This window comes from Rhagoletis pomonella, unplaced genomic scaffold (genome assembly GCF_013731165.1).
Source record: "Rhagoletis pomonella isolate Grant_MI unplaced genomic scaffold, Rhpom_1.0 Rhpom_scaffold_00004, whole genome shotgun sequence".
NCBI classification, from domain to species: domain Eukaryota; kingdom Metazoa; phylum Arthropoda; class Insecta; order Diptera; family Tephritidae; genus Rhagoletis; species Rhagoletis pomonella.
In genome coordinates, this window is record NW_023458558.1 from 10,369,800 (window position 1) to 10,384,336 (window position 14,537).

General features: G+C 36.8%; 1 protein-coding gene across 2 annotated transcripts in view; it reads left to right on the forward strand.

Annotated features, from left to right (window-relative positions):
- Nucleotides 1-14,537, forward strand: part of LOC118736968 (tyrosine-protein phosphatase 99A) — a gene marked incomplete at its 5' end in the record, with an annotated part of 239,500 nt that overhangs the window by 3,372 nt on the left and 221,591 nt on the right. For both annotated transcript variants that reach the window (XM_036467149.1, XM_036467151.1), the window contains 1 exon segment: nucleotides 3,259-3,440. In XM_036467149.1, coding sequence (XP_036323042.1) covers nucleotides 3,259-3,440 — 182 coding nt within the window.

Consider the following 14,537-nt stretch of genomic DNA (forward strand, 5'->3'; position numbering starts at 1 on the left):
TCGTATATACATATATATGTAGTATTCAAGGCTATTTTTCTTCTTTTTTTTTTGTAAATAATACTTTGATTAAACCGCTTATCAATTTTTCATATCAGTTATTTACACCTCCCAGCCCCATTACATGATCAGCTGGGTAACTCATTCCACTTGCTCTTAAATTATATCAACTTTAAGTACTGAACTTATTTAAATTAAATTCATTCATTTGTAAGGGCTGGTAGGTAGGAGGGGAAGTTGACGAAGCGTCAAAGCGAACTTATTGTGATGTCGCCTTACGCTTCACTATGCTCAAACGAAAGGCAGAGTGTCAAAAGAAAGCAGTAAACGGAGTGGAGTACTTTTGTTAGTGAGTTAAAAAAGAAGAAGATTTAATGGGTGATAAGTAAACCGAGAGCACCGAGTAAACTTTGACGCACGTCAACTCACTGCTCTGAGTGGATACAACAATTGGTGCAAAGGGAAGTGTAAGTTTAAAAGCAGATGGCATTTATTTACATACATACGTATTTGGGAGGTGGCAGGAGTATATACTCTGCACTAACTAAATTGGAAATAACAGCAACTGTAAGCAGTGAACAGCGTAACCAAATGAAGCATCAACGTTCGCGACGAAGCGTTAAGACGCGAGTGAGTTAAAAAGTCAAGTTAGGGAGTGGCAGTGCGATATTCATACACTGCTGGGGTGCAAATACAAGCAGGAAGAGATTTCAACAAACAAACATTAAGGAATGTTGTTTGCTGCTGGCGTTTTGGTGTGCAAAAGAGGCGCGAGTTGCCGGTGGGAAACCTATGCCGACGCGTGACAACTTGACAACGCGCGAGTCTCGGAATACCGCACCGTTGGCAACACGAGGTTTATAACTCACCGCGACAAGTGCAGTGAAACACAATCAGGAAATGACGGAGCGACGGTAAAGGCGTAAGCGGATAGGATTACCAAGATGACAGTGAATGGCTGAAACTGAAGTTGTCGCTAGCAAATACACAAGATGACTACGCTTTAAAGTTAAAAAGCGGAAAAGAAGAAAGTTTAAAGTTATTTTGCAATCGGTTATTTATTTGTGTATGCTTGTTTGAGATGCTAACAGAAATGCTGCTCAATTATTTGCAGGCAAAAGTATTTTTGCTGCACATAGGCGTATAGCTAACGAAATTCCATCCGAAATTCTGCATTAGAATATAGTCTTTCTGAAAGACACTTGAGTTATGCCACCCATAATCAGAGTTCATGCTCTCCCCAATAAAATACTTACGTGCATGAAGTCTTATAAGTATACATATATGCCCAAAAGGTGCTCTGAAACGGTTCTAACGAAATTTTATGAAATTTTGTATGCAGATAATGTTTTGCACAGGGTATGAAAATAACAGAATTTTTTTTTTTTGACCAAAATTACTTTTAAGGCCGAAATAAAAGTCCTTTCCTAATAATGAACAAACCGCTTATAAATATTAAAAAAGTTTGGTATGTTGAATGAAAGAGGACTAAAATAGCGTTGAAACTAAAATGCCTAAACGACGAATGCCAACCATTGAAAAATATTTCAATGAAAATATTATTTAATTAACATAGAACAAAACTTGGGTCAAGTATATGAATTTCTTTTGTATTATATTATAAAAAAAAAATTTAAAAGAGGCGCAAACCTTCGGTCGTTATTTCTGTTTAAAAGCTATTTCCGTCCTCTTTCATTTGATAATTATACGGCAAGGACCTTTATTATAGACTTCAAAAATATTTGGCGAAATTTAGCTGTTAAAAAAAAAAATAACTGTTATTTTCGGTATCAGGTTTTGCATTTTAAAGTCATCTAAGTAGGTGTTACCCCCGAGCGAACACGTATAAGGTTGCCACCTATTCGAAATTTGTTACAAATCATTTAAAACATCATAATATGGGTATCAAATGTAAGGTATTTCAAAAATACCCAAATAAAAAATATTTTTAATAAGGTTGCCACCTACTTTGAATCGCATATTCTTTTTTGTAGAAAGTACAGGTCCAATGTTACTATTCATGGGTACCCAGAGAATGTTCTTAAACAATGCTTTCCCTTTACACTAAGTGTTATCCCTTAGGAAATTAGTTTAAGGTTGCCACTTATTTTCGATTATACACAATTTATCTAAAACATCGCAATATGGATGTCAAATGAAAGGTACTGGTGAGAACATTGGTCAAAAAATATTTTCGTCCAGAGTTGCCACGCTTCTATGTAATGCAATGTTTTATTTTGTTAATTTCAATCAGCATTTTTTTTTTGTAAGATATGTACTATTCATTCCAGCGTATTTCAAAATAGGGTTGCCACCTAAATTTTTAAGTAACAAATTTACTTTGTAGATAACAAAATCGAAATGTTTTTAAATTTATTTTCAAAATATTTTTTTTTTAAAGCTATCCAAATGACCAGTATTTGATACACAAATCTTGAAAACTTTAAAAAGAATTTGCAAAGCTCGGTCACACAAGAGTTGGAAGAAGTTTATTAAAACGATGTTCTAGCGGCGATTAGTTGAATCAAACGTTGGCTGCCCCAACGTCATTGGAAGCGATTAGCTGAAAGACCGTTCACACAAACTTTCATATAAAAGTTGCCTGTAAAATCGCCTCATATAAACACCGTTTTAGCTTTAGATTCAATTGATTTAGAGACAGAAAGGATTTCGGCCTTAAATATATTGCGGTATTCTAGAAAATTGCAGCCAGAGATACCCCCTCTGTCATTCATTTTTAAGAATAATTATAGAAGTCGGTTAACGTGTTCCAAAGTTATGCGGTAACATACATAAGAATCAAGAAATAAAAATATTCCGACGAACTGATAACCTTCTCCTTTTTGTGAAGTCGATTAAAAATTAAAAATAAACATGATTTTTAAGAATTGCGCGGAGGAAGGATCGAACCAGGGTGCTACCTGAATTAGTGTGGTGAATGCACAACCGCTTATGTACAGATCTCCAGCCTATTTTTGCATGTTCTCTGCATTCTACGTTAGTTTGAGAATTAACTCTAGGCCTTAATCTGCATCAACTGCGGTGAACTCTCGAGATAATTCCTAATTAACCAGTTGATCTGGATAAACGCTGCCGTCTGTCTATGCTTTTACCTTCGTTGGAACGCAGGGGTCTCGCATGTAGCGCTACAATAACATATCATATAGCATTCATCTTCAATTAAATTTATGCCTAAACTTCTAAAATAAAATTAACTTTTTTAAGCCAATTATTCTTTGCATTTTTCTTTTATTTTAGCACCAACTGGCAAGCCAATACCCACCACCGCACACAACACCTCGTCCACGTCCGTGTACATATCGTGGAAAGCACCGCCGCCGGATACCATACTTGGAGAATTTCTTGGTTATCGGATAACGTATCGGCCGCGAGATCGAAATGATACCAAGGAGATTTACATACGCGACAGCACCGTTGAGGTAAGTGAAGAAGCAAAATATATTTTAAGCAAAAATAAATATTAGGTACTTAAAAAATCATTTTAGAAAGCAAAATTTGCTAGAGCAATAAGATAATCGCATCGGCTTGAATTTCGCAAAACTTAATGACGCGCAACATGCAACGCTGCTTTCACCTCACGAAATAGAACTATCACTCAACCGCTAAATGCCAGCCTTAGGTTATTGTCATTCGCATAAAACACACAGCTAACTAACCGCCATGTGTGGATGTACGATTATCGCTTGATGAATGTACATACATACGAGTATGTACCTACGTATGCGTCAACACGTTTCATTGTAGTACGGCACATTTGTCTGCATTGTCTTTTGATCTACGCAAATCTATGCATGTATGTAGTTAGGTACATATATCTTCACACACATCTCGCGCCACATTGCCTCGTTTATCACCTGTGCTTCTAACCCACGTCCGACAAAACGTATGTACAACCAAGCTTCGCGCCGGATTGCTACAATGTCATTTATTTTCATCTGATTGCCATTGTTGGTGTTCCTGTACCCGAGCCCGACGGCGTTGGTGTCAGTTCGTGAATGTCTGACAGTTTGGCCGAACACACAAACAAGTATCTACCTATATATACCCACTGGCAGAGACCATTTTCAGGCCTTTACTGAGTGTAAAATTCCCAGATTCGCCGGTCACACGGAAAGCGACTATGCAACCATGAAACCCTACCCGCCAGGCAATCTAACAAAAACATGGAGATTTATACGTATGTACATATGCATATATCGTTTACATTCTATAAAGGCCTACAAGGATAGGTCTGCAGCAAGTGGTTTTCAATATTTTAACCTTACCTTATCCTGATGAAATAACATTTACTTAAGGCTGGTTTTCACTATGTCATATTTTGACAACAAAATTGTCAATATATTTTAACACAACTTTATCTCCTTTCCCCAAACCTTTACCGATTAGATTGTGGGCCAAAAATGGATAGATAGCTAATTCAGCAGCACATGTAAACGACTGAAAATCCCTATTCTGATCTAAATCAATCGATAAACCGATAAATTGTAACTGTAAAATTCCAAAATGTTCAAGTACTGCGCTAGTTTTAACAGAGCCCGTTTTACCGCAGGGTTCTCACTAACCCACACACAAACACACATTTGCACACATTTACTGCCGTCCAGTGTTCTGAGCTACCATCTAACGCGGCCGTTACTGTTGCTGCTATTCCAGCCACAATTGTCGCTCGACCACCAACGAAAGGCCCAAAACTGTAAGTTAGCCAAAAACGATACTGTCACTTCCATTCTCTGCTGCCACCTGCCTCAAAGTTTTTGTTGTACTTATTTTGTACTTTCGCGCCCTTCTCTAAATATAAAGCCATTTCGCCCTTTCGCCCTTTTGCCCTTAAGCCCATAGCCTAAAAAGTTTTACTTATACAATTTCCGGTGTCGTTCGTTCGCCTATTCGCCAGCTCATGGGCTGTATCTATAAAGTTGTTGTGCGTGTTATTGTAATAGTTTTGTTGTAGCAATCTGAATTGTTCTCACACTTGTTGTTTGTTGTTGTTTTTATTGTTGTAACAGCTATTGTTTTGTATTTCATTTTGTAGCAGCTCAACTAGCGCGATGGCTTTGTGAATTTCTACTTTTGTACAGTTGTTGCTATTTTTGCTGCATTTGACTGCCTTGCTTTGTTGTTTGGGTATTAAAAGCTGCTGTTTTTGGCATTTACGTTGACAACTTAGTTAAATGCCCTGCTAAGCGCCTAAAAATGGCTAAAAAGGCTCATGTTCCAAATATTAAACGGTAATTTACGCCTATCTCGTAAAATCGCTGGCAAATCCAATCGTAGTCGTTAGACACGCAACAAAAAAAGAGCACGAAAGGTAAAGGTGACAGAGCTACTAGACTATTTACGGATAGTGGTTGAAAAGAAAGATTTTTTTTTTAACTGACATTTAAATTATTTGGCATTATTATCTCTTTGTAAAATGCATAAGAATTATATGAAGGCTTTAAAGTGAATGACTTCAATTCTGCGCCCATATAAGGAAGTCTGAAAATTCTTTCAGAAATTTTGAAGAGTTATATACGTATGCCTGTTAAACTAATTCCTGTAAGAATTAGAATAACAGACCGGTAACCGATTACTAATACACGTTTTAATTGTCTTTATTAGTTAGTACGAAAATTTTACGGAATTTATTTCGGGCAAAAATGCGCCGAGTGTTGGTTGTCAACTGCGTAGCCGTAGGAAGTTTATTAGCATAGACCATTAACTTGACTTACCCCCACAAAAGGTGGTCTTAAACGGTGCTTAAGTTAGTTTAGTTTGATGTGTCAATCGGTCCAATGACCAACTCACTTAGACCTTGCAGGTCCATTGTGATACCACTGTGAAACACTGGGAACCTCAGTGACTATTCTGCATAGAACCATTTGGAAGCTCGTATGAAGCGTAGGATTGGTTTTATTCCTACACCGGATAGTTCCGTTAGAGAGTTGAAAAAGTACCTACCTAGAATGACCGCTCTGATCTTAGCTAAAGCTGGGCAGCTGCTTAACAGTTACTTCTTCTTCCTCATCTCTGCAACTTCTGCAATATTTATGCGAGTATATTCTTAATATCGAAACGTGCCTGCCAAATAGCCAGCGACCGGTTACACTAGCCATGACCATCGAAATGTCCTGAGGCGGAGCAGTTCTTCTGTTACTTTTTCCTATCAATTTGGGGCCATAGTAGCCTAGTTGTTGTACAAGTGCCTTCAATGATGTTATTTCTAATCCTTAATTTGGAGATTGTCATGGATATTCCAATCTTATCTGTGCTTTCACACAATACCTTTCCTGGCTAGCTCACCGGCTCTGCACTCTCCTTCAATATATCTATGTCCCGGTACCCGTATGAGGCTGATCTTATAGACGGTGCTAATATCATTTAGTGCTGCCAGGCAAAGCTGTGCAAACTTTGATCTTAGCATTACCGCTTTCGTTGATTTGATGGCCGCCTGGGTGACCGAGAAGATATTAATCGTAGTCTTCGCAACAGCTACTAGACTAGACAGCATGTGTATTAAGGTACACAGCCACCCCTTTTTATAGCAAGAACTTCTGCCTGATAAACGCGGCAGTGGTCCGGAATTCGGGCGAATAATTCCGGTTCTAATTATTTAGAGAAAACACCGTAGCCAAACTTGTTGTCTAGCTTGAATCCATCGGTGTAAAACTTTAGTTTCCCCTTCTACGCGGTCTTGGTGTTTGCTACTCTTTTCTTTACAGGATGTTCATCTTAAAGGTGGCCTTAGAGATGCAGTAGTCGATTTCTGGGTTATAACTACCTATAATCTCTCGCCATTCCCGTTCTTCTATGTGGCGTAGAAACGTGGACATGGATGAACAAACATGAGAAGACTTTAGATGCTTTCGAGAGAATTATTCGCGTGGATGACGTATACCGAAGAAGATGGAATGACGAACTGAATGGCATGGATATGTGAAATTTAACGACATGGACATAGTTAAGCGCATAAAAATACAAAGATTTCACTGAATTAGGCACTGAAGGAATCCCTCGACTCGGCATAAAATAAAAGAGCGCCCACGAACACAATGGAAGGACCAAGTACAGAGATACCTACAACTGGCGCAATCCTGTTATACTACATATAACTCCTATATAACAGAGTTAATAATTTTCTTTAACAATATGTTGTAGGCTGACATATCTAAGGCTCCATGAAATTTATGAGATACATTGCCACAAGTCTCCTGAAGAGATAGCAAAGTCATTGTGCAGCGTATTTAGGATTTAAAGTGACGCTCTGTTTATTGTGAAAAACAAGCAAATGCGATTAGAATTTCTGAAATATAATCCTTGATTAGTAATTGCTTTATGCACGTGGAGAATTCTATGTAGAATTTTCTCTTAAATATTAACACAAACAATTTTGTCGCTTGCTAGTCTCAGAAAATCATAAATTCCGACACCATTTTGCTTCATTGTCTTTTCCATTTTTTAAGCGAATATTTTTTACCTTCAAAATAAATTCCTGCACCGTAGAAATATATGGCTCAATTTAAATTTCACTACAGAAAGAGAAGTGAATAAACCCAAATATTCTAAATTTAATACTTCTTCACCAACTGGCTGCGCTTCGACGGTAAAGTCGTATGCTGCAACGGCCGCTGTTGCTCTTCCGCCATTGCGTTTATGTACCACGCTTTGTTAGCGCCTCCCTTTCCTGTAAGTGCTGATTTTTTTTCCATTATTTGCTGTAAGTGCAATTGCAAACTTATCGTTCTTACAATATAGTACATATACCGAAAATTATCAGCGATTATACTCACGTACGAAGGCAGACGCAGCAGCGGCGTACGAGAAAGCGCGCGCGTAAGCCAACGAATGTTGAGCTGTCAGTATAAATATACATACATATGTATGGATGTTGGTATGTATGTATGTAGAAGGGCAATGGCAATGGCGCCATTGCGCCAATGAACACTTCCACCGCCAAACTTGCGTGCTGGAGCAACGAAGTGCAACGGCATAACGCTCCCAAGTGCATATTTTTCGGAAAAGCGCACACTTATCGCGCCTTTAGCGCACGCTTTTCATTTTTCCATTTGCTTACTGCTTTTCATACACAAACATGCATACATACATATAACTGCCTAAAAAATACTACTTTTTTAGTTCTCATACTATTTGATTGTTTGCGCCCTTTTGCATTTGTTCGCATTTTTTTTTCTGCGAGGCATTTTTTGTAACCGTTTTTTTTGCTAACTTAGTATTCTCTTTTTATTTACATAACACTTTGATGCTGAAATATTACCCTGCGAGGCGAAAACGTGCAACTTCAATTTTTTATCGCAACATTTTGTTCCATGTGATTCGCAGCGTTGCGGCACACAAACGCGTGCACGTAAGGCAAAATGAAAAAAAAAAGAAATTAAATAAATTTGGACGTGTGCAACAAAAGGAACGAAATGCCACTTTTAGTTATTATATCTACTACTACTACTAGTACAAGCAAGACCACTACCAAAACGTTACAATGTCGCAATACATATTTTTTCAGGCAGCAAACTGTTTTTTAATAATGTCTGCGCGCGCGTGGGCTTGGATGTATTTTAGTAAATTTACATACATAATCAGGACAAGGATGGAAAATCGAAATTTCAAATTGTACCTAAATTGACAATAGAAATGTACCCTTTTCCTGTCAAATGTACCTAAAAAGTAGCACATGATTTTTTTTTTACTTTTTTTCATTGTTTCAAGATAATTTGTAACAATTTAATAAATTTATACATTATTTGCATTAACTTGGAAATTATTAATATATCAGTTTAATTGAATAAATATTGAATAAAGATTTATGTATGTATGTATGTATGTACGCACGTTGGGGTGCTCCATAAAAAATAATTTCGGGATTTTAATGCTCTCACCCTCTGGGATTGTACTATGCCGAAAAAAGTAGTTTTTATTTGGAAATCAAAAAAATTTTTCTGGGTCGCTCAAGGCACTCAAAGTTTTCAATGTATTTTATATGGAGAAAAGTTATGTTTTCTTAGAAATGGCATAGAGTTGTTGAAAATTAATATTTCTCGATCGGAAAACTTTGTTTATCTTATAAATATGTTCGATAATATTACCCAATTGTTTATTAAACCACTTTCTATTATTAAATATTTCTTAGGGGTCCTACCTAAAACCCTCAAAAAATGCAATGGGGGACCCATAAAATGGTAAAATAAATAATCGGAAGCAACGTTTTCCCATCGAAAAATACTGATTTTCAATAATTCTGTACCTTTTCTACAAAAACTTTTTCTCCCCCCATATAAAGTGCATGGAAAACTTATGAGCGCTTTGCGCGACCTCTAAATATTTTTTGATTGAAAAAAAAACAGCGGTGTAATTTTTTTCGGTAACATTTATTCATTTTATTTAATCCTGCTTATAAACAGCAGGCTTTCTAATGGTCACATTTGAGTTCACATGTTTGAAAATTGAATAATTATTCAAAAAAATATACTGAAAGTGAAAGTACTTAAAAAAGTATTTAGTAAAATTACAGTTTGGTTTGGTACTTCGTGGACAGGCGAACTTGAGCTAAAATTTTACTCAAAATTTTACTTACTTATCTATCGTTGGAAGGCTAAATAAATTCCCGACAGAGTACATTCAGATTACAGATATTTCCACCTTTATTTATTATTTTGTCTAATTATACCTAAATTGAGCTCAGTGTAACGAGTGTACCTTTTTGGTTCGAAAAAGTCGGAAAAAGGTACAATTGTATCTACTTTTCCATCCCTGATGCAGAACAATGCTAGTGAACTTTGCCTATCGCTGACTAACCTCACACTTTGAATGCATCACGGATGCTCATATAAAAGATAGTTAAAATTGTGGGCTTTGTTTTGTTTTATAAAAGTTATCTTTGCGCATATTTTTGGCGCAAAATAAAACTCATACACAAATAAATAACCGGTTATCAAAAACTTTCAAATCTCCCATATGAAATGCTGCACGTGAAAAGAAAATTTAAAAACTCTTCTTAAAAACTGTGCAAATTTAACCTACCCAGACGCATACACATGCATGTAATGTACATATGTATGAGCATATGCATATCCTCGTTTAAAGTACAAAACCGCGTATCAAGATAATGCAAAACCGCGTATGTTAGGCTGCATAAATTATTTTCTAGACAGTAAAAACTCTGATACTTCAAAATGGTTCTCCTTTTTATAAAACAATCGCATTTGTGGTTAGTATATTTCAGGACGAATGGTTAAGGATTGAGCCAGAGCTTGTGTGAGCAGATCCAATTTTTGGCTGCAAATGTCAGTTATGCGGTTTTGTACTTTAAACGACGATGTGCTGGTATGTATCAATAAAACTTGGAATTAGATTTCGTACAATACCAAATTCTACATGAATGCAAAAATGTTAAGTTGAGATTGCAAATCGATTTAAAGGTATGAAAACAGCATTGCTAAAGAAAGACAAAATGTTCTTTTTTAGGGTCTGAAGACAGTCAGTGCTTACTCGCGCCTAGTAAATGAAAAATTAACACTAAGAATCGGCAATGGACACCTAGTACCTATTTACCTGAAATCTGACATTAAAAATTGCAATTAATAACTAATAAATAACTTATGCTGCCTCGGCCACCACTTTTTATTAATGTTTTTATTTGCCTACAGAAAATTTGATTCCTGCAGACCACATATATGCTAGTACCTGAAATCTGGCATTCAAAAACTGGCTACTAATAACTAACAACTTAAATATGCGGCTTTGGCAACTTATTTATTCATTTTTCCACAGAAAATTTTATTCTTACAGACTATGTATTAGTTTCAAACAAAATTCTACATTGCATTATATCTTCTTCTTTTTCTCTTATTTGGCGCTACAACTATTTTTCAGTTTTGGGCCGAGACCAAAAAGCTTCTCCAATCTCCTCTCTCATGAGCGAAAAGCACCCAAAGTCTTCTCATCTGTATTCATCCTCGTCCACGCTGCTGCGCCATATAGAATAACAGGCATGACGAAAGACTTGTAGAGCTTGATTTTTGTTCTTCGTTTGAGTGCCATGCAAAGAGTTGCTTCTTTTCTAAGCTACGAGAGTTAGTCGCGCCTTGTTTGAAACCTCGTTTGGTCTCAAACGACGCGGGGTGGTCCTTCCCAATATGAACAGGGCTGAAGATTGTGCTCAACATCGCCCTACATAGCCGTATTAGTTTTGCGGGTATCCAAAATTTAGACATAGCGTCGTACAGGCAACTTCTCTTCGTTCTATCAAAAGCGGCTTTAAAATCGACAAAAAGTGAAGAATTTGATGCGCTGCGAAAATGGTGGACTTACCATGACAGATGCCACACTTATAGGCGATAGTTGACGCAAGCGGCCGGACCCCCCTTCTTTTGGATTTTACAAAGTGTTGCATGTGCACATATCGACGGTTCTCTGCAATAGCGACATAACTCAAAATAAAATATAAAGGATTACTAAAAACAACCTAGCGGTAGACCAAGGAAGTGTGCAGCCTCGACAGGGTCGTCAGTAGGGTGGGGTTCAGTGGGCATGCGAAGATATGCTGTGAGTCATGAGGCGTCTCTCCGCATGCCGGGAATTCATTTGGAACATCTTCATTTATTCTGATCAGGTATGAGTTCAACCTACTGCAGTAACCAGAGTCAGTTGGGCCATTGTGTCCGAGTCTCCCGAGGCAAAGGAAGGTGGCTTCCAACTAGAAACTGCTTGCAGAGCATTGTGTTATGCTTCTTAACGGGAGGCATAAGGGCCTCGTCGTACAGGTGATGTTTCGGCGACATCAAAAGGCGTCCTATCGCTGTTCTGAGTGCCGTGTTTTGGCAAGTCTGCAGCTTCAGCCACTACGTCCTACTAGTCCCCGGTAACCACACGGGCGCTGCATAGTTCAGAACCGACCGTCCAACTGCCTTGTACATTGACAGCAGCGTTTCTTTATCTTTGCCCCAGGTGCTGCCGGCTAGCGACTTAAGGAACTTGTTGCGGCTTTGTACTTTGTTGACAATTTCAGCTGTATGCGGCGAGATGGGGAGAAGACTTTTGAAGGTTACTCCGAGGATCTTCGGGTTGTTCACCGCCGGAATTAGTTCGTCGTCGACGTGAATTCCCAGTTGTAGTCTAAGGATTTTATAGGGGAGAGGAGGGGCTCCGTTTAGTGAAGAAGCGATTAAGCTCGGCGAGATAACCGTTTACTTTCGAGCACAATTTCATCAATTTCATTCGCAGACGCCATGATCGAACAATCGTCAGTATAAGAGACCATCGAGGCTCCCTCTGGTGGTTGAGGGAGCTTTGAAATAAAAAAGTTAAACAGTAATGGAGAAAGGACACCACCCTGGGGAACCCCCTGTTTTATTTTCCTCCCTCCAGTTACTACATAGTCCTGCTCGTAGTCGAATTCGTGGCAAGTCTTATATCTATCACTTCTTTCCTAACCCTGTTGCGGGTCGTTAGCTGATTGCCTTTGAATTTAAAAATATTAAATCAAATATAGTTTTACGCCTTGTGTTAGAATCGGAAAGTCCCAAAAGGCGTTTGCGTGGCATCCTATTATCAGATGCAAAATCTTACGTCCAGGCGTGCTTACCACTTAACGCACTGAAGCTTAAACCTTTCTTTTTTTAAGCTTGGTCTAATATTTTTTCAGTACAAAATAACCGATAGTTCTTCCTTCTTAGTTTTTCGAGACCTTTGTCGGGACCTTTTGTGACTGTTCGTGGGTGTTTTTTTTTTCTTTTTTTCCGGGATTTAATGATATTAGTTAGGCATTTCTTCGGGATTATTTGCAACTCAAAATTTTTTTAGTCTTTTCCTGAACGTCGAAGTCAAAAAGTACATTTCCGTCCCTAAATAATGAAAAACAAAAATTTTCTGCTCAAGAAACACTGGCATTGGTTCTGTTAGAGAAATTATTTGTCGCTATTTAAAGTTCTTTGATTCCACTAAAAGTAAAAGTTTAAATAAAATGCCTCTGATTTATTTGCTCTCCTACCAGCCTTGATAATTTCATTTAGACTTGTGAACACCACTTCCCACACATCAGAACAATTTAGCCGTCTATTTTTTGTGTGCGTGTCATTGCGTGTATCTGCGGTTGGTTGGACTGTATATTTTGTTTTATTTTTCTCTCCTGTTGTACTAAATACACGTTTATTTTCAAATACCCAAAAACAAATTTAATTTACCAGCGTTGGACCATAAACTGCAATAGTTGAAATATTTTGCACATGTGTGTGAGTGTGAGTGTGCGAAAAATATGTACCTTAGTGTTTAGGCCAACATATCAACTGCAGCCAAACTAAATTTTAGTGTATATTATTCTCTGGCGAACACCAGTGCTAAGGGATGTACATACATACATATCTACACTAGGCGATAAATGAACGTGTACAACATGTTTTAATATATACAAAATACCGTGCGACAAAAACAAAAGAAATTCGAAACACATGAAGCAATATAGTAAAACGGCGTTTTTAGTTGTTCTCTCTGACGTCAGATTTTTTTCGAAAAAGATATGATTAATTTTAAAAATTATTTAAAAATTTGATTCCCATGTATATAGAAAAACAATATGGGCACCATGTGGATAGGACATTTTCAATATTCTACAGAATTTTCTCTTTAATTTGATAGCCATACTGTTTTTATACATGGCACTGAGTTTTTTTTTTGATAATTTTTTAAAGTAATTATACATATTTTTAAAATTTCAAAGTGCTTAAAAAAATCCTTACGTAAGACAGAAATACTAAAACTGCTATATTTGGCTCATAGTTTCGCAAATTAAAAAAAAAAATTTTGTGTGTAAAATTTACTGTCACATGGTGTAATATTTACAATTCGAACTTAGCTCAGTGGGTAGCTACACCACTGGCTTTGGACGTTGGGGTCATTGGATTAAATCCCTGTGAAAAATTCTGATGAGAAGATGTGAAGATTAATAGCTATAGAAGTTATAGCTAAAAAAATAGCAAAATGTAAATTGTGGTTTTTTCCACAAAATTTAAAAAAAAAATCGGCATCAAGCTCAATAAAATTATTGAATATTATTCAGATCTATAAAATTTTCTAGTATGCAGTTTTGCAGCCCATTAAATGTTTGACCTTTTTTTTAGCCACGGATTTTTGCACTTTTTTCCATATAAGCATGAATTTCTTATGAAATAAAATGCGCGAGACCGTTGGCAACAAAATTGCACTTGTTATATAAAAAAAAAAAACGCAAAAGCAGTCTCGAAAAAAAAAATCCAAAAATCAACGAGATTTTTTAGCTGTGTAAAACTTGCACTTCGTTAGACTAAAATTTAATGGGCTGCAAAATTTGCTAGAAATTATGAATAAAAAGTGGAAAATTTTGATGAAAATTTCTTGAACTTTTGATATCTTACTAAATATAAAGTGTGAAAATTTTATTTATATTGTTTATATTATAGAATGAACATTATTTTCATAAATACTTAATGCAAAAAATTTTTCATTAAAATAAATGTGAGTATTATACTAGGTGTACACTTTCATTTGAC